Below are 19,301 nucleotides of genomic sequence, written 5' to 3'. Positions count from 1 at the left end.
TTTGCTATTTTAAACTAAGACTTCTTAATCCAACAGAATTCATAGTTTGAAATATCTAAGGTCTACGACATCGAGTTGGAAAAATATAGGGATTGACAAATTAGACCCATTCCCTTTGTGAACTCCCAAGTGACATATCTCCAGGTATCAACGTCCCAATTTTACAAAAAGAGTCTGAATTACATGAAAAACAAGAAAAAGCACATTTTTTTCAAATCGACAATCTACTTTTTTCTTATATTTCTTAAATCCAGCCTCCCCAGTCAAACAAATTGAATAAACAAATACTATTTTTGTTTTGGATAATATTGTTAAATAAACAAATGTATCTTGATAGATAAAGTTTATATAGAGAAGGTGGGATATCTAGAATCAGTCTTGAGTAACATAGTTTTAAGAATTCATCTGCTCCAGGTTAAAGTTTAGACAGGTCGGAGCAAACTTTACTAGGACAGGGAATACAGGGGATATTGGGATACAGGGGATACAGGGATACAGAGAATATTGGGAATTCCAGGAATACAGATAATACAGGTAATACAGATAATACAGGGAATACATGGGAATACAGGGTATACAAGGATTACAGGGTATACAGGTATACAAGGAATACAGGGGATTCAGGGGATATTGGGGATATATGGAATACTGGGGATACTGAGAATATATAGAATACAGAAAAAAAGGGGATACAAAGAATAAAGAGAATACAGGTGATACAGGATAGAGGGAATGCAGGGAAAACAGGGAATACAGCGAAATTAGGGGATATAGGAGATACTAAGGATACAGGGAATACAGGGAATACAGGAAATACAGGGAATATATGGAAAGGAATACAAAGAATACAGTGATACCAAGGGAATAAAGATATAACAAATAGTAGAAGGGATTAAAAGAATGCAGAGACAACAGCAAATACAAAATACATATCTGCAGAATGTTTATTCTCCTGGTACTCTGTATCCTACCCGGATATCTACATGGTTTGGACTGCTTGGAGTTCAGTATCAGCCAATGCCAAAGAAACGTTCTCCAGGTAGCGAAATTTTATTTTAAAAAAGATTTTTTCAAAATAAATTATAAGTTCTAGATTTAAAACTTGTCCAGGTCGTGACCCTTGAAGGGGGAAATATTACAGAGTGCCAAAGTATGTGTCAGGATACGTCAGGTTGCCAGGAGTTCCATTATAATATCTACAGAGAGAAATGTACACTCTCCTCTAACAGATATCCAACATGCAATACAGTGGTAATGACATATTATAAAGTCTAAACATCATGTTATTTGACTGAATATTACGACAAATCCTGAAGTTTTTGGAGTAAGCTATGCTCAAATTTCAGATTCAATCAGATTTATGTCGTCAAGATAAAACTTTATAATGAAATAATTCAATTTTTGTATTTCTTTATGCCAAAAGAAAAATAAAATACTGATCTGAACCTTTAAATTTTTTCATTCTCTATTCATTTCTTAGTAGAAAGTTGCTGTCTTATAAAAAGAGCTTTATTTCCGAAATTGTACAACATATGCTTCATAGGTTTATTTATTCTCTATAATTGTATTCATTCAAAATTTGGGGAAATATAACTAAATATTCTGAATTTTGAACCAGCCGAATTCTGATTTATTAATACCGGACGAATTCTGAAATATTACTAACGGATGAATTCTTATATTTTACTATAAGACGAATTCTTCCGGACAAATTCTTGAATATTACACCGGACGAATTTTGAAATATTGCTACCGGACGAATTCCGATATATTTATACCGAAAGAATTCATATGCGTTGCTACCGGACGACTTCTCAGACATTTGAACCGAACGAATGCCTAGACTGGTCCTGCTAGTCCTCTTGTTGAAGACTGTATTGAAGGACGAACCGGATGCTCTGCTTTTATTTCCGAGGACTGCACATACCAGGTCAAATAATACAGGAGGATACAAGGTCAAATAATACAGGAGGATACCAAGGAGTAGGTTTATGGACAGGGTTAACCACGAAGGATGAAACTTTAATGACTACCTAAAATGTAATGATCTGAAGGATAGATTAGGTCTTCTATAGCGCTAGAATTAAAGGGAGTGTTCGCGAAAAATGAAAGGGGGTATAGGCTTAATGCGACAAAAAAGCGCTTTTGATCGCTTCTAATCTTACTTCTATCTGTTGCGTCTATTAGGAGAAAATTGTTAAAAACGACTAATACCGAATAACTTAGCGCCCATACAAATTGAGAAAATTGCAACATACAACTTAGACCGTAAAAAATCAATTTAATTTAAAACAAATCCTTCAGATATTACAACATATATTCATCGATTATCTTTCGCCACATTTGTATATGGTTTATATTTTATAATACTTTTTAATTAATTTGTTTTGAATTTGATTATTTCTCTTGTCGCTTGCGCAACTACCTAAGAATGCCGCGGACCACTCACATTTTTCGAAATCAGTTAAAACGTTTTCTAAAAAAATAAAATATTATAAAATATAAACTATATACAAATGTGGCGAAAGATAATCGATGACAATAGGCTGTACTGTCTGAATGATTTGTTTGAAATTAAATGGATTTTTTTTACAGTCTATGTCGTATGTTGCAATTTTCTGAATTTGTATGGGCGCTAAGTTATTGGGTACTAGACGGCTTTAACAAATTTCTCCTTATAGACGCAACAGATAGAAGTAAGATTAGTAGCGATAAAAAGCGCTTTTTTATCGCATTAAGCCTATACACCCTTTCATTTTTCGCGAACACCCCCTTTAAACAAAGAAATAATTTGTAAGTGTTAAGGAACAAAAAGTAGTTTACAGTGCTTCCAGAATCCACATTTAGAAAGTTAATGATATATTTAGGAAGATTATGATATATTTTGGAAGATTATGATATATTTAGGAAAATTATGATATATTTTGGAAGATTATTATATATTTAGGAAGATTATGATATATTTTGGAAGATCATGATATATTTAGGAAGATTATGATATATTTTGGAAGATTATGATATATTTAGGAAGATAATGATATATTTAGAAAGATTATGATATATTTAGGAAGATTATGATATATTTAGAAAGATTATAATATATTTAGGAAGATTATGATATATTTAGGAAGATTATGATATATTTCGGAAGATGATGATATATTTAGGAAGATTATGATATATTTAGGAAGATTACGATATATTTAGGAAGATAATGATATATTTAGGAAGCTTATGATATATTTAGGAATATTATGATATATTTAGGAAGATTATGATATATTTAGGAAGATTATGATATATTTTGGAAGATTATGATATATTTCGGAAGATGATGATATATTTAGGAAGATTATGATATATTTAGGAAGATTACGATATATTTAGGAAGATCATGATATATTTAGGAAGCTTATGATATATTTAGGAATATTATGATATATTTAGGAAGATTATGATATATTTAGGATGATTATGATATCTTTAGGAATATTATGATATATTTAGGAAGCTTATAATATATTATTTAGAAAGATTATGATATATTTAGGAAGATTATGATATATTTAGGAATATTATTATATATTTAGGAAGATTATGATATATTTAGGAAGATTATGATATATTTAGGAAGATTATGATATATTTAGGAAGATTATTATATATCTAGGAAGATTATGATATATTTCGGAAGATTACGATATATTTAGGAAGATTATTATATATTTAGGAAGATTATGATATATTTAGGAAGATTATGATATATAAGGAAGATTATGATATATTTAGGATGAAGTAACCTCCCATTACCAGAGTCCTGAGCCTGGGACCTGTCAGATGTTCATGAACGAGCTCGGACCTGAGTATGGCGGAGGAAACTATTTCATTCATAAAAAATCTAGTAATAGTTGTGATATGCTGATTAGTGGGAAGAGGGCGTGTATAGGCGTGTCCGGACCGCCCACTCCAAACTACGAATCATGTTTCTAACCATTCAATTCAAATGTTTTTTTGTCATCTTTAAGCATTTTACACAGTTTTACACATGTTTTGTAATTTCAATAATATTTATTTTCACTTTCTGCAAAGGATTAATAAATAAATTTTGTAATCCCTATATCTTTGTAATCTGATGGTGTAAACTTAGATTGTTGGATTTAACAGATTTAACACGGCGCTAGGCAATTATTTCAATATTATGAAGACAAATTTAGATTTATATCAAGCTTTTAACCCTATCCCTGATGGGGTACTTAAAACCAGGATAAGCTGGAAGCGGGGAGGACATTTGCTCTACTTTAAAAATCTGGCAAAAAAAATTGCAAAATTTACAAAAATAGATTTTTTTTTTCAAAATCCAGCTATATAGTAAAAATTTTTGCAAAAAATTGTCAAAAAATAAAAAAAATATACATTGCCATTTCAAATACGCAAAATGTTTTGCAAAATTTTAAATAACCTGATATGTGTTTAAAAATGTGCAAAGTTCTTTTGACGGGTTGTTTGTAAATAATTTACAAAAACTTCTTTGCCATCCGTTTCCTTATGTCAAAGGAATTCCAAAAAGCTGAAAGTGGATCAGTCAGCAGAAGAAACGTTTTTTACAATTATTTAATAACCGGACAAAAAATGTAAAAAATATACGACAAAATACTAATTAATTTGCTGATTATGAATATATTTCTAATAAGGAATTATCGATGAAAGCCATAGTAGAATCGTAGAATTTCATTATCACTCTTAAGATTGCTGTTTCTAAAGTATCTTCAAAATGTCGTCTTCATCATTACGATAAAGAAATCCTCCAACAAGGGACTCTAGCTGAAAGAATTTGCATAAACCTGCGAGATTTCCAATGATATGATAGAAGTTCATTATTTTCCTCAGCCTGTCTGTATACATGAAACTAGTTTGTAGAATATTACATGTTTTGTCCATGGAGGGAGGGAGTCCAGAGTTCCTCAAATAGTAATCACCGCCACCCAAATCTGTTTTGCGGCAAGCGCGCTCCTCAATTGGTAATCTCCACCACCTCAATTAGTAATCACCGTAAAATTATGTTTTCTGTGATTTGAATTTAATGCACTTTTAACACAATTTTAGACATCTATCGGGGTTTTATGGCATCTGTATTGACTTAAACTAAATTTTCAAATTATTTTGAGATTTTTTTGGTCAACAAAAACTGAGAATCAAGGCACAGTTCATTTTAGCCGAATCTTAGATCCAATTCGCCACTTTAATGACTGCATTTCATGATTGGCGTCAAGATACTAAAAGGTCGGGCTGCCTGTTTACTAAAAATTATCTCATCCCACGCAAAGTAATATCCTTCTTGTAAATTGTAAAAAAACGTTTCCTCTGCTGACTGAAACAACAGGTGAAATATTACAAACGACTTTGCGCGCTTATATAAAAATTGTACAGTGTACATTGTAAAAATGTCTTATTGGTATCAAATGAATCCTAAAGTTTTTCTCTACAATAATGCATTCTCAGTTTCAAATATGTTACATGGTCGGTTTCTCCCATTAAGTAACAATGACGAGTGTTTATAATTTTTACTCTGCTTTGGTGCAATAATACGCTATCCTAGAAATTCAATATGCGTAAATTATTAATATTTATGTTTCAAAATGACTATACTTCGTATACCTACCGTTATTAATCAATAATTACACTTCTCAACTGGAGTTATAACTCGACACATATTGATAAAGTTCATTTCGTATTAGTTTAAAATATTGCATGCTTTCTTTAACCATCTTTTTTATTGAAACTGTTGATATTTTATTTACCCAATTTCTTTTTTAATTTACAAATTTACAAATAATTTTCTGTAAATAATGTTCTCAAATAATGTTCTCAAATGCGTCACTATTTTTTTCAAATCGACAATCTACTTTTTTCTTATATTTCTTAAATCCGGCCTCCCCAGTCAAACAAATTGAATAAACAAATACTATTTTTGTTTTTGATAATATTGTTAAATAAACAAATGTATCTTGATAGATAAAGTTTATTTATTTACCCAATTTCTTTTTTAATTTACAAATTTACAAATAATCTTCTGTAAATAATGTTCGTAAATAATGTTCTCAAATGCGTCACTAAACAAAGAGTATATGATTTAAAATCTGAATTTATTTGAGTTGAACGTAAGCACTACCGAATGTTTTAAATAAACAATTTCTTTCTTCACAAATAATTCTTTATAAATACTGCTCTAAAATGCTTCACTAAATAAAGAGTGCACGATTTAAAATCTGAATTTAATTGAGTTGAATGTAAACACTACCGAATGTTTTAATTAAACATCTTTTTTATTCTCTTCACAAATAATTCTTTATAAATACTGTTCCAAAATTCGTCACTAATTAAGAGTATATGTTTAAAAATCTGAATTTACTTGAGTGGAATGTAAGCACTATCGAATGTTTTAAATAAACTAATAGTTTCTTTTAATTATTCAGTTTGAACAGAACTGAAACGCCTCCGGAACCAGCAGATAACGGCGACAAATTGCAACGCCGAGGAACCAAGATGTCACAAGATAAGGGGATAACGAAGAGATTGAAGTCTTGTCTCTCTCTCTTTCTTTCGACCATCCATGTTTAAATAGCTGAAATGTTAACGAGGAACCTCAATGTTCCTAGTTAGTACATTTCTTAAATATAATGTCCCTCTCGATATGTTGCCTCAAGACTAAAGAGCTAACACAATTCCTCTTTAGTTTAAAAGATATGAGGAACACGAAGAGACTAAAATCTTGTCTCTATCCTAGTCTATGTAGATACTAACGATGAACCATCAATGTTCCTATTTAGTATATTTCTTAACTATTATGTTCCTTCTTTCACCTTGCTTATGAAGCCTCAATATTAACGAGTTAACATAATCTCGCTTAAAATGATGCTAAAATCAACCTTCCCTGATAGAAAAATAATTCTCAAATATAATAATCTTTTCTTTTATCCATAACTATGTAGCCTCAATATTAACGAGTTAACATAATCTCGCTTAAAATGATGCTAAAATCAATCTTCCCTGATAGAAAAATACTTCTCAAATATAATAATCCTTTCTTTTATCCATAACTATGTAGCCTCAATATTAACGAGGAACGGACAATGTTCCTCGTTATGAAGCTAACAATAATCTTCTTTAATGTAAAAATGGAAACTCGCCCCCGTGTATGTTTATGTGAAAGCATGCACACTGTTAATTGTAGCATTTTCCAATAAGAGATAACACGCACTGTGTTTGTAGTATCTCCCAGTCATACATCGCAAGAAAGTTTTGTGTTAAATCCATATTAACAATCTTGTAAACTATAATAACCTTGATACATAAATAAATATCTAGATTTTAAAAAATAGATATTTTAAAATAAGTGCTAAAATCTCTTTGCTCTTGGATGTTAGACTGCACAAACTAAAAATGTCACGAAGTTGCAAAGTTTCACCATCAATTCAACTTTAAATGCAAACTTCTTTCTTGTACAACTCAAAAAAGTTAGAATTCTTCTGTTCAAAAAGTCTTATTTACAAGTAATGCTTTTTCAGACTGAGCTCCTGTAGTCTCTCCTTATTGGTTAGATATGTTTTTGCTCGCTTCTGATTGGTTAAATTTAAACAATTCCAGCATTCGCTTCTTGTAAACAACACTTTTTACCGAAAGATTTAAATTTCTGGGTTTTAGGGACATCATAAAGTGGTAAGATACGCTTAGATGTGTTTTTAAAAATTTATTACATTAAAATCTGTCAAATAATATTTACACACACAGTTGATGTTAAATATATGAACCGGTTAAAAGAGATCTATGTTGATTTAAAGATTATCAAATACTGAATTTCAGCGCTTAAAAAACATAATATTTTTATGATTAATTTTCTTTTGAACTTTTTTCGTTGGAGCGATGAGGATTTTATTCATCCGTTTTCCTAGGTTCGTTTCTCCATATCCCAGTTTCATCCTCCACTGGAGTCTTGTAGCTCTCAGCTTCGTCCTTGTCTTTTTCCTCTCCGAGTTCTATCAGAGAAGATGAGTTGGAGATTCTACGCGGAGGGGTTTCAGGAGATAGAGAAGATGAAGAGTGATAGCGCTTTCTCTCAGAATATTCCGGAGAAGACTGAGAAGGACGTTTTAACGAGATTGTTTTCTCCGGGAGAGATAAGTTTATAGGAGAGGTTGGAACGGGAGAAGAGCAGGAGGGAGGTGGAGAGGATGAGGAATGAGGAGGGGAGGTGGATGGAGCTAATGAAAGTTCAGATAAAGATCTAGCTCTAGATGCTAGTTGAGCCAGATATGTTGAATATTGATGCTGAGGAAACATCAGGGGAAGATACTGCATTGATCTCAGTCTGTTATAATACAGCTCAAGGTAGGATCTTTGAAGCTCTTCTCCAGGTTCTAGAGTACTCTCTCCCTCTAGGTCTAAACCTAGGGAAGTTTGTCTTTTCCATTTAGTTCTAAATAAAAAATTAGGTTTAAAAGTTGGTTCAATTTATTATATTATTCATTAAGAAATTACCTTCTGTTCTGGAACCAGGTTTTAACCTGGGTATCAGAGAGACCAAGTTTCCTGGCCAAACCCGTCCTCTCCTCTACATTCAAGTATTTGTGACGCTCAAAGGTTGATTCTAGAAGCTGGAGTTGAGAATCAGAAAAAGCAGTTCTAGCCTTCCTCTGCCTTCTACTCTCCTCCTCAGTGTATATAGAGAGAGGAGACTTCAACCCGTCCTCCTCCTCCTCCTCCAGGTGCAACATCTTCTCCTGTTCATACACTTCTCTTCTATACACGGAGCTAATATTCAATCTTTCTCCGTCCCTAGTTGTATACACAGTACTGAGATCCATCCTCTACCCTGTGCACTGTATAAAGAAGTATATTGATGACTGAAACTCCGTGTTATAATGTTTACTGGTGTGTATAATTACCAGATTGGAGACATTACCGTCATAACTGATGCATAAATGGCTGCGCGGTATATTTAGGTGTAGAACCAGGACTACACAACTAATCATTATAATATAGAGGTATTCATATCAACCATAACTGTTCTAATCATTGTATTCTTTAGCCAAGTGTAAACTTCAAGTTAGAAACCAATATCATGCAAAGGAAGGAGAGCTAATTGAAATTCAATCAAAATGAATGAATTTAAACGTGAAACAAAGAGTTTTATTGTTTATGCTTCGCTAGAATAAATCAATATTATATAATTGTTTGGGTTGGGAGTATTTACCAGGGGAATTTACGGTATAAAATATTTATATCAACACTGTAGAATTCATCGCAAACTCCCATAATACTCAAATACTGGTATAAATATACAGGTTTAGGCAGGGAAGGTTCGAGTCCAGATAATGGTTTAAAGTAGATAATTAGCTCCTACTGCATGCTGAGGCAGAGATGGTTCGAATGTTGATAATGGTTTAAAGTAGAGTATTAGCTCCTTGCATGTTTAGGCAGAGATGGTTCGAGTCCAGATAATGGTTTAAAGTAGAGTATTAGCTCCTACTGCATGTTTAGGCAGAGATGGTTCGAGTCCAGATAATGGTTTAAAGTAGAGTATTAGCTCCTTCTGCATGTTGAGGCGGAGATGGTTCGAGATAATGGTTTAAAGTAGAGTATTGCTCCTATTGAAGATTAAGATAAGGAAAGGAAGGTTCTAGATAATTAGCTCCTACTGCAGTTTGAGACAGAGAAAGGAAAAGGTTCTAGATAATGGTTTAAAGTAGAGTATATTAGCTACTTCTGAACCCAGTCATGTGGATCAAAACACCCTAATCAGAGAGTATTATAATAGGAAAGAATGAAACTGATATAATCACATAATAATTAGAACACGTTATGCCAAATTCAACATTCATTGTTTAAATTCTAAATTTGGCATGTAGATAGAAATAGATAGTTTAATCCCGACTGCTTAATCCGAATATCCAATGTGGACACTTTTTATTTCTTGCTTACTCCACTCTTTTTTGGATATAGTACAGAAAATCAAAAACCGGTTTTTCAAAATTAGTTTCTGCATATTAATCTTAAATTATTCCAAAAATTCCAAATTTCACGGATTCTGATACGCGACTCTGATTGGTTGAATTTCATACACTTTTAGGATACAAGCACAAGATCAGGTTAGTCTCGAGATTAAGAAAAAGGGAGGATCAAGCATTGATCTCGATATCCACCATTCTAAAGTTCCCAGCTCAGGATATTGTTTTTAAGTCTGGAGAGGGTTTCTAAAAAACTGTATACAGGGTTACCCACAAAGGATGAGACTTCAGGAACGACTGCACAAAATTTCATTTAGTACTCTTGGTTTTTTTTTGTCTACCATCATTACAACTGTTTGAAGGGAAGAGACCAAATTTAATCTTCTGATCGTCATATTTAAGGAGTTTTGGGTCGTCTTCTTTATGTCTTATAAAAAAGTAACATAATTGGAATAATGAATTTTTTAAATGTGCATTTTTAACAAATCCATCCTTTTTTGAAATATATAGTATGTGCATTGTTATCAAAATATAAAAATTTAATTAAAATTTTTTTTTTATTTTGAAAATATAACTCGATTTTTTTACTTTCTAGACAAACAAAACTTTTTAAGGTACGTATAGAATCGGACATGCCACTCTATACATGGAGATTCAGAGATTTCTTAATTAATTTAATGGGTTTGAAAATCTGTTCATAATTTTATCGATCTGTCAAAGAAAGAACGGATTTAAAATTCTACCGAAGTTTAGCTGGAATTATAAATAAGATTGTGACTGTAGAATAACAAAGCTTTCTTCTGTTATGTATTATTGATGAAGATAGAGCATTGTTATTTTAGGTTTTTATCCAGTAGGTGGGTTTCAGGTTGAAAACCTCCAGGATGGTTTCATATTCAAGGTTTTCAGTTCTCTCGTTTATCTGTCCTCCAGGAATTAAAAAGAAGAAAAAATGGAAACCTAAATATTTTACTTTTTCTTAAAATTAAAGTATATTTTTGTGATTTACTGGAGCTGCAGGGTGTCCCACGAAACATGACAGTTGGTGGATGGTTTTGAATGTCTTCTTCCATAAATTATATTAGATATTAAAGACTTTTTTCAGTTTATTTCATTAACAAAACTCTTTTACTCTAATATATTTTACTTTGAAACAATTTTCTATAAAATGATTGCCATGTTTTATTTGTTACTATTCTCTTTTGTATCAAAGAACTTAACAAATTATGGAATAAAACATTTAAAACTATTCACCAACTGTCATGTTTCTTGGGACACCCTGTATAACCATTAAATTGTCGTCTCTACTTCTTTTTATTATAAATGCTGATAAGGAATTTGTAATTTGAAACTATTATATTTCCAAAATGTGCCTTAGACATTTTTCAGAAATATATAAGTTATAAAAGTTAGAATTCTTTGTGACCAATTTAATTAAAAGAAAGAGTGACCACGACTATCAATTTGGTTTTTATTTTATTTCACTAAGTGTTCCAATTAATAATTAATAAGTTCCGATTTTTAACCTTTATGCAATGTCGTCCTTAACATGGTATAAATTGTTTTAAACGTTAGTATTAAAACCATTCAATATTATTTGTCTTTTTAATGCAAAATGATCAGTGGGACTACTCTTCTCAGTTCTTGGAATTTTTATTCTTGTTCTTTTTCTCAAATCTGGTCGGAGAGATTCCATAGAACTGGTGAATAAACAGGCTATCTTCGGTCCAGTTCTTCTGATTTTCACAGGTTAGATTCAGCTAATATAGCGGTGTGGGGGACTTTTGTGTTGTGAACCCCCTAAGAAAGGACTTATCCGTGAATTTTGTGGTCCAAAAAATTATGTTTATTCCTTGATCCAAGGTTGATAAAAGATTTCGATATTCATGTTATTTTTTTTCGTGTCTTTTCCGCTTAATCACTTCTTATGAAAAGTGTTCACTATGAATATCGAGATTAAGCGTTGTAGATTATCGCTATCTTATACAAAACCCTTAGGTGTGATACAGAGACTTACGTTAGAACAATATATTATTCATATCATTTAATAATTAAGATTGGACTAGAACTTTTAATAAGAATTGTTTTTAATTCATGAGATGCCTTGCAAAAGTTTAAAATGTCGCGAAGTAAGATTTTTTGGAAGAAAATACAGTTTTGAACCTAAGTATTTTCCAGGTTTAGTTTTTCTCCTGTTTGGTTTGATCTCCCTGGTATCTGGTAGAAGGGATGGGTTTCCTACTCCACGAAACCTGGACTCTACTCAGAACCCTGAAACTACAGGACAAAAATACAGGCTCAAGGTATAGCTAAACATGTTAATATTTTTTCTTTCTTTTGTAAATCCGAACCGATTTTGGTCTGCAGGGAGTATGCTTCACTCATGGGAAATGAAGGATGAGTTTCAAAGCTGCAATCAGAATTTAATCTATCTAATTTTCTAATTTTCCAATATCCCCGTAAATTACAAAATTATAATGATGACAGACCACATCTTGAATCGCCCATGAGACGTGAACCTTTTTTGAAAATTCTCTTACAAGGTTAACCTCCAAGGATGAGACTTCAGAGACGACTGCCTGGAATTTTTACTGTCGTTTTTGTATTTATGATGTCCTGCAACTGTAAACTTGCTTTTTTTGGCCCAATCATTAAATAAGTCATGAAACGATTATAATTAAGTCGGAAGATTTAATTCAACAATAATATCGTCATATTTCATAAATCTCAGATCGTCTGGACAGTCCTTTGTGGGCAACCCTGTATATTCTTTTATTAAAGAATCTATTAAAACTGAAAGTTTTAAGACATTATTTTTCCCCAGATCAAAAAAACGTCAAATCCTAAAAAAAGATTTAACTAAAAAATTGGTTTTATTCGTTAATTTGAAAACGTATTTTTTAGATTAAAACAATTTCAACCCGTACTCAGGGAGACAGAAGAGACGGAGACATTTATAAAAATCAGGTTAGATCTCATGTGTTCGTAATTTTTTGTGTAAATACATTCTTTTTGTTCGAAAATAGATTTGCATTAAGATTACAAAAAATAGATATATTTTTCACAAGTTTAAAAAGACGATATTTACTATTTGCGTTGGACACTTGGAAACGAAATAGATAGAGGTATACAGTGAGACCCTTAAAACTGTGGAATAGGAAGACGACTGTAATACTCCAATTTTGATTTTAAATAGTCCAACACAACAAGGCAATTGTGACAGAACACAGACCCATTTCACGTCCAGGAGTACCCGTACCTTCAATACAGGGTGTCCCAAAAAACATGGGAATTCAGTGACGAATGCGATATCGTCTTTTTAAATAATTCTTTGATTTAGTATAGTGATACCAACTGAGAAAGCTTTAATCTGTAAGAGTTTCGTCTGCTATGTTTACATTTTGTTTGTTTATGTTTTGACTGCATACAGTTGCACTGAGTAAAACAAGAAAATTGCAGTATACAAACAGAGTAAACTTGTCCGTCTTCACTGTTCATCTTGCGGAGACATTATAGACACATCTTTACAGTCTTTTACCCTTTTCATAAAATAAACTCTAGCAGACATAATAATATTATGGCTTTTGAAATTAGGTATTACAATGCTAATTCATGGCAAAGACGATATACTATTCGTCACTGAATTCCCATGTTTTTTGGGACACCCTGTAGATAAGACTGTAATTAAGTTAATCATCAAGTGCGTTCCCTGTACAACTATTTGCTTTATAACAATATCAAATACACATTATGATCACATAAATGTAACATTTTGAAGGGTCACACCCTAGCTTTATCATTATGAATTACCTATGGAACCCAGCTTTGATTGCAGAAACGTTAGTTTCTCGGCTCCCTAGCCCATCCTAGCCACGGCTCTCCGCCCATAAATCGTTTTAACCTAACTTAACGTAACATAATGTAACAGTTGTAACAGTTGACGTTTTGTAGGTGAACAACCGCACCATGCTGAATTCAAACGAGAAATGCAGTTTTGGGAATTTTTCAAAAAAAGTTCGCAGATTTTCTTGAAAAAATTGGAAAATTCTACCTTTTGAACGTTCTACCCTAAGTAATTCTACCTTTAGACCGTTCCACCTTATAATAGTTCTACCTTTTGTAATTTTACCTTCTGTAATTCTACCTTTTGATCGTTCTACCTTTTGATCGTTCTACCTTTTGTAATTCTACCTTTTGTAATGGGAGGCGGATAGCCTTATATCACTTCTATTCTTTTCTCTATTCTGTGTGTGTACTCATAGTTACTAGCCCACCGTATCCTTGTTTGTTGAGAGTTAAAATTAAAATATTTGAAAAATTTCTAGGTGGAAAATCCAACCCCCAGGTCAATAAAATGGACCGCCATTGATAAAAGAGTTTCTTCAGGTTATTTTTGTTCTTATTTTAAGGGACAGAAGCCGTAATTTCAAGTGGCATTCCATTTACAAAAGTATTCTTTAAACCTTTGTCTGAGCTCCAATGATGAAAATGTGATTTTTCTTGTTTTTTGGGAAAAACGAATCTCCCACAGTATTGATCAGATGAAGGTGTAAAGTGTACTATTGTAAATAGGACATTACCCTAACTAAATGGAGAGTCAATAGAACTACTTACGCTCACATTCCCTTTATTTCATCAAAGATTCAAAATGATTATAAAAATTCTTCACAATAATTTAATCTCGTTTATAAAAACATTTCCTATGCTTAAATTTAGTAACAGGGTGTCCTATGAAACATGTCAGTTGAGAGACGGATGAAAGATTGTCTTTTATCTTAAAAAAATGTTCAACCTACATTTACTAGAGTGGTTTTTTAACAATATAAACAAAATTCCTATTTCCTCTACTCCTGCACGTTTTCAAAATATGTTCTATCCTTCTCTTTATTCTCAAAATTACCGGATCCGGAGCTATTCAAATTTCGTTAAAATTTCAATTTATGAAGAAAATAAATTGTCTTATCTGAAAAAAATTCTTTAAATCTTCACATCTCCGATAATATTAAAAAAGTACAAAAAAGCCGTCGATATTTTAGGACTCTGGATATTTTGTGAATACTGTTTTTACAATTTTACTTACATCTATATCATAAAACATTCTATAGTTTAACCGGCTGGACCGATTTTTTCCACGGGCAACGCCGGGCTTTCAGCTAGTTTTATCTAGATTAGGTTGACAAAGGAATGCCGTAAATTATTTTTAAAGATCCAAAGACGATCTGCAAATCGTATCTCGACAGTCATGTTTTGTGGGACACCTTAAATGTAAATTAATTTACTATCAAAGTTTTTAAATTTTGAATTGGCAGTGGAATTTGTTTTTGTAAAACAGCAGAATATTAAAAGTTTTAAAAACTTTTTACAATACGGAAAAATTTAACAATTCTGACTTTTTTGATAAACAACATATGATGTATGTATTATAACATTGAGCATCTACTGTATAGGTGCAATTATATATATTATGTTGCTGTTGAATTTCTACTTTCTCAAGAAAAAATATAGCTTTTAAAGGGAGTGTTTGCGAAAAATGAAAGAGGTATAGGCTTACGGCGAAAAATAATCGCTTTTGATCGCTACTAATACTACTTCTATCTGTTGCGTCTATAAGGAGAAAATTGTTAAAAACGACTTATACCGAAGAACGAAGCGTCCACACAAAGTCAAAAAGTTGCATTCAACTTGGATCGTAAAAAACTCAATTAAATTTCAAACAAATCATTCAGATATTAGAACCTATTATTTTTCGACGAATTCATATACAGTTAATATTTAATATTTGTTTTGTATACAAATGCAATTAAAACGCCGAAATAGTTGGCCGCCAGATGTCTCAGATCTCGATGCTTTGAATGATTAAGTGCGGCAGAAATACCTAGCAGTGCACTGTATATAAAACAAATAACAAATATTATGAAATAACTATATACAAATGCGTCCAAAAATAATCAATGACTTTAGGTTGTAATATCTGAATGACTTGCTTGAAATTAAATTGATTATTTTACGATACGAGTCGTATATTGCAACTTTCTGAATTTGTATGGACGCTACGTTCTTCAGTATAAGTCGTTTTTAACAATTTTCTCCTTATAGACGCTACAGATAGAAATAAAATTAGTAGCGATTAAAATCGATTATTTTTCGCCGTAAGCCTATACCCCCTTTCATTTTACGCGAACACTCCCTTTAATATTAATTCGAAACTTTTTCGGGGAAATGGATTCATTGATAATAAAATATCAAAGAAAAAATAGGAAAAAGATCCGAAAAATTCTAAAGATCATTTGATCAGAAAATCAAGTCTTGAAAATGAATATGGAATTAAACTGTAGAATACAAAGACGACTGTTAGACTCAAGTTATGATTTTAATTAGTCTCCACGGAACACAAAACACAGAAATTGTGCAGTAAACATAGACTCATTTAAATTGATATGTTTGTTTTCAAGCTAGACTGGTTTACATTATAACAGTATCAAAGACATACAAGATTCACGTCAAACTAAAGTAAAATGCAAAAATGCAAGATTAAAATATTTTATGTTTTCATTCACAATGCCTTTATTTAAGAACAATTAGAACGAAAAGAATAGGAGCTTCGAGGACCCAAAGTCGGATCATTACTGTAGGATCAATTGGATCTTCTCTTTCTGTCCAGTTTGCAGTGGATTGATTAAATGTCGTCTTTATATTCCACAGTTTTATGGGACTAAATTTTAATTTTGTTTGAAAATAAAATTAAGTTCCATTTATTTAAAGTTTTATTTGAGGTTTTCTTAAAGGTTTTATTTAAGGTTTTATTTAAGGTTTTATTTAAGGTTTTATTTAATGTTTTATTTAAGGTTTTATTTAAGGTTTTATTTAAGGTTTTATTTGAGGTTTTCTTTAAGGTTTTATTTAAGGTTTGGTGATTAGAGTATCCTCGGTTGATGATTCAGATGAAGATCCAGAGATTGTAAGAAAAGAAAGTCAGGACGGAGAGAATATATCCAGAACTGAACAACAAGGTTTCCAACAGGAAGGACAATGGACGTTTCCCAAGCGGATGTGGAGAAATCACGAGAATTCAGAAACTCTGCCACGTGGTTTTAAGCTGAAGCTAAATAAAACAAAATGGCGGAGAGAAAGCACGAGTAGTAATAGCAGTACTGTTACAGGTTTAGAAACTGGGGAACAAGGAAAAATTCTTGAGAAGAATTCACTTGAGGTACTTTTCATTAGAAAATACAAATTTCTAAATTTCAGGATCTGTCCCCACACTTCCTGATGTCATGGCAGAGAACACATAAAAACCTTTACAGCCACTTTTTCAATTGCAACATCTATATATACTAGGCTTTTAGGGCGCTTCGCGCCCGTCTTCTATTTCAACTTTTAACTGTGGCTCTATCTGTGAGCATCTTCTCTTTGTACAATATAAAACAATAACAAAAAATAGTTCGGGGATTTAGCAATAATTGTTCTTCGCATTTTCATATTTTTACAGAAATCAATAACTTTTAGACACACCTTTTTGTATTTTGAGCATCTATAAACCTTCCCTGGGGTGGTCATGAGAGGTCCCACAAACAAATTTGGGCCGAATCGGTTCAGCCGTTTTTGACGTTCATTGGATACAAACGGACAGACAGACAGTCAAACAAATTATATATATATAGATACTTTGCTTGCCTGTCTGGGTGTTCGTATGTTCGTTTTTATCTAATAAACGTAATAAAGGCTGAACCGATCTGGCCCAAATTTTGTGTGAGACTTACATGACGCCAATTAGGAAAGAAAAATCCGCCAAAATTTAAAAATAAATTTAAATGGCCGACTTTCAGAGCAACAGTTAAAAGTAAAAAATAATTTACAGGAAAAGGGCCGCAAAGCGCCCTAAAAGTATTGTAGGATAAAAAAGGTCTTAAAAAAGTCCAATTTTGTGACATAGGGAAAAAAGAACATGAAAAAAAATCAATAATATGTACGCATAAAATCCAAAATCTCTATTCAAAGATTTTCCATCCTAGGGTTATGGAAAGATTTTTGAAATGAAAGAGTCGAACCCTGTTTCTGGAGAGCCGAATTTTTTATGGAGAAAGGACGAAGAGAGTTCTCAAAATGCAGGTTCAACTCAAACTCTATAATTTGATCAAGTTTTGGGTCATTAAACTAGTCAACACAAGGAGCATAAGAAGTTTATAGCCTATGCTTACAAACATATTCCCATTTATTTCAAATTGAGGATAAGTCATTTTTAAAAATGGATAGGGAATTATTTAGAGAATTTCCTTGACGCATTTTTGTTTATGCAGAAATCATTCTTGATCGAACAGAAGTTTAGATAGGAAGACTCAGTCGTTTTAAATAAGGACTCAATCTCTAAAGTGCTTTTTAGAGAAATATTATTGCGTCAATGGAGGGCAATGAGTAATTACGTATTACAAATTGTAGCGTATTATCTAAGTATTTAAGGGAATCTGTTAACAGTGTTTCCTTCCACCTGGAGAAGAGATAGTTTCGATCTATCTATTCCAGGAGAACCTAGATCAGGTTCAGGTTCAGGTTCAGAGAGGAGAAGTAGTTTACATTCATCATTCAATACAGATACATTTATCAAGGTATTCATTCATATCTGAGAGCAATAAAACTGTGGAATAGGATTGAAGATAGTTATGCAGTTACCATCAAGTTATGGTTTCAGATAGTCCAATAAAAATTCAACACAGCAATCATGTAGTGTACACTGGCCCCACTCACTTGGTAGGGTAGTTTTTGCTGTACACCAACATCAAATAAAACATGATTTCTGTATAAGGTAGTTAAACTGAGTATACAGTGTTGTGGAAGAATTCTTTAGGATTCATTTGAGACATAAAAAAAACGTTTTCACGATATATAATTACTAAGTTTGAGTGCATAGTCGACGTTCAAAATCATTAGTTTGGGTGGGTACGTTTTCAGAATCGGGTTTTTTAAAATTATTAAATAACAACGACGAAAAATAAAGTAAAAATTATACAGTAAATTAATTAGACTAGGAAAATATTTCTCAAAAATAATTTGTCAATAAATCAATGCTAGAATCAATTATTTCGTTTTCATCATTATATTGAATTTCTTATTTTCTATGAATTTATTTGCAAATTTCTATAACTTCTTCAAATGTCGTCATTTCAATAAAAATTCCCAAAAATCTGCAGAAAATCTTTGTGAATAATCGAGAGTTACGTTAATGGAATAAGATTGCTTATTTTCGATGATAAGATTAATTTTTATTTTCTCAACCTGTTCCTAAACAACTAATTAGTTAAC

At 31.9% G+C, this 19,301-nt stretch overlaps 3 protein-coding genes across 3 annotated transcripts; 2 read left to right on the top strand and 1 right to left on the bottom strand.

Moving 5' to 3' along the window:
* The first annotated feature begins 367 nt into the window (after positions 1-367).
* Positions 368-4,066, top strand: LOC111698101 (uncharacterized). Its single transcript, XM_023468345.1, has 5 exons — positions 368-430; positions 940-1,039; positions 1,111-1,251; positions 1,844-1,930; positions 3,790-4,066. The coding sequence occupies exons 2-5, from the start codon at positions 941-943 to the stop codon at positions 3,988-3,990; spliced, it is 528 nt and encodes a 175-aa protein (XP_023324113.1). The 5' UTR covers positions 368-430; position 940; the 3' UTR covers positions 3,991-4,066.
* A 3,682-nt stretch (positions 4,067-7,748) lies between these two features.
* On the bottom strand, positions 7,749-9,743 carry LOC111698061 (homeobox protein B-H1). The gene is made up of 2 exons (XM_023468294.1): positions 8,536-9,743; positions 7,749-8,473 (listed from the first exon to the last, which is right to left on the bottom strand). Exons 1-2 carry the CDS (start codon positions 8,859-8,861, stop codon positions 7,930-7,932), a joined length of 870 nt encoding a protein of 289 aa, XP_023324062.1. The 5' UTR covers positions 8,862-9,743; the 3' UTR covers positions 7,749-7,929.
* Positions 9,744-10,681: 938 nt separating this feature from the next.
* Positions 10,682-18,653, top strand: LOC111698106 (uncharacterized). The gene is made up of 7 exons (XM_023468354.1): positions 10,682-10,685; positions 11,628-11,753; positions 12,183-12,307; positions 12,909-12,971; positions 14,330-14,390; positions 16,910-17,214; positions 18,017-18,653. Exons 1-7 carry the CDS (start codon positions 10,682-10,684, stop codon positions 18,131-18,133), a joined length of 801 nt encoding a protein of 266 aa, XP_023324122.1. The 3' UTR covers positions 18,134-18,653.
* The last annotated feature ends 648 nt before the right edge of the window (positions 18,654-19,301 follow it).

The sequence above is a fragment of the Eurytemora carolleeae genome, unplaced genomic scaffold, assembly GCF_000591075.1.
Source record: "Eurytemora carolleeae unplaced genomic scaffold, Eaff_2.0 scaffold64, whole genome shotgun sequence".
Taxonomy (NCBI): Eukaryota; Metazoa; Arthropoda; class Copepoda; order Calanoida; family Temoridae; genus Eurytemora; species Eurytemora carolleeae.
Note: the sequence above shows the minus strand (reverse complement) of the source record. Positions and strands in the feature narration are given on the sequence as shown.

Excerpts from the sequence above, each read along its gene's own strand:
- LOC111698106 (XM_023468354.1), top strand. Across the intron at positions 12,972-14,329 it reads GAGACATTTATAAAAATCAG|GTGGAAAATCCAACCCCCAG; the intron begins GTTAGATCTCAT and ends AAAAATTTCTAG. Across the intron at positions 14,391-16,909 it reads TGATAAAAGAGTTTCTTCAG|GTTTGGTGATTAGAGTATCC; the intron begins GTTATTTTTGTT and ends GTTTTATTTAAG.
- LOC111698061 (XM_023468294.1), bottom strand. The coding sequence starts at position 8,861 with ATGGATCTCAGTACTGTGTATACAACTAGGGACGGAGAAAGATTGAAT. Across the intron at positions 8,474-8,535 it reads ACCTGGTTCCAGAACAGAAG|AACTAAATGGAAAAGACAAA; the intron begins GTAATTTCTTAA and ends TTTTTTATTTAG.
- LOC111698101 (XM_023468345.1), top strand. The coding sequence starts at position 941 with ATGTTTATTCTCCTGGTACTCTGTATCCTACCCGGATATCTACATGGT. Across the intron at positions 1,252-1,843 it reads ATCCAACATGCAATACAGTG|ACTGGTCCTGCTAGTCCTCT; the intron begins GTAATGACATAT and ends ACGAATGCCTAG. Across the intron at positions 1,931-3,789 it reads CCGAGGACTGCACATACCAG|GATGAAGTAACCTCCCATTA; the intron begins GTCAAATAATAC and ends TGATATATTTAG.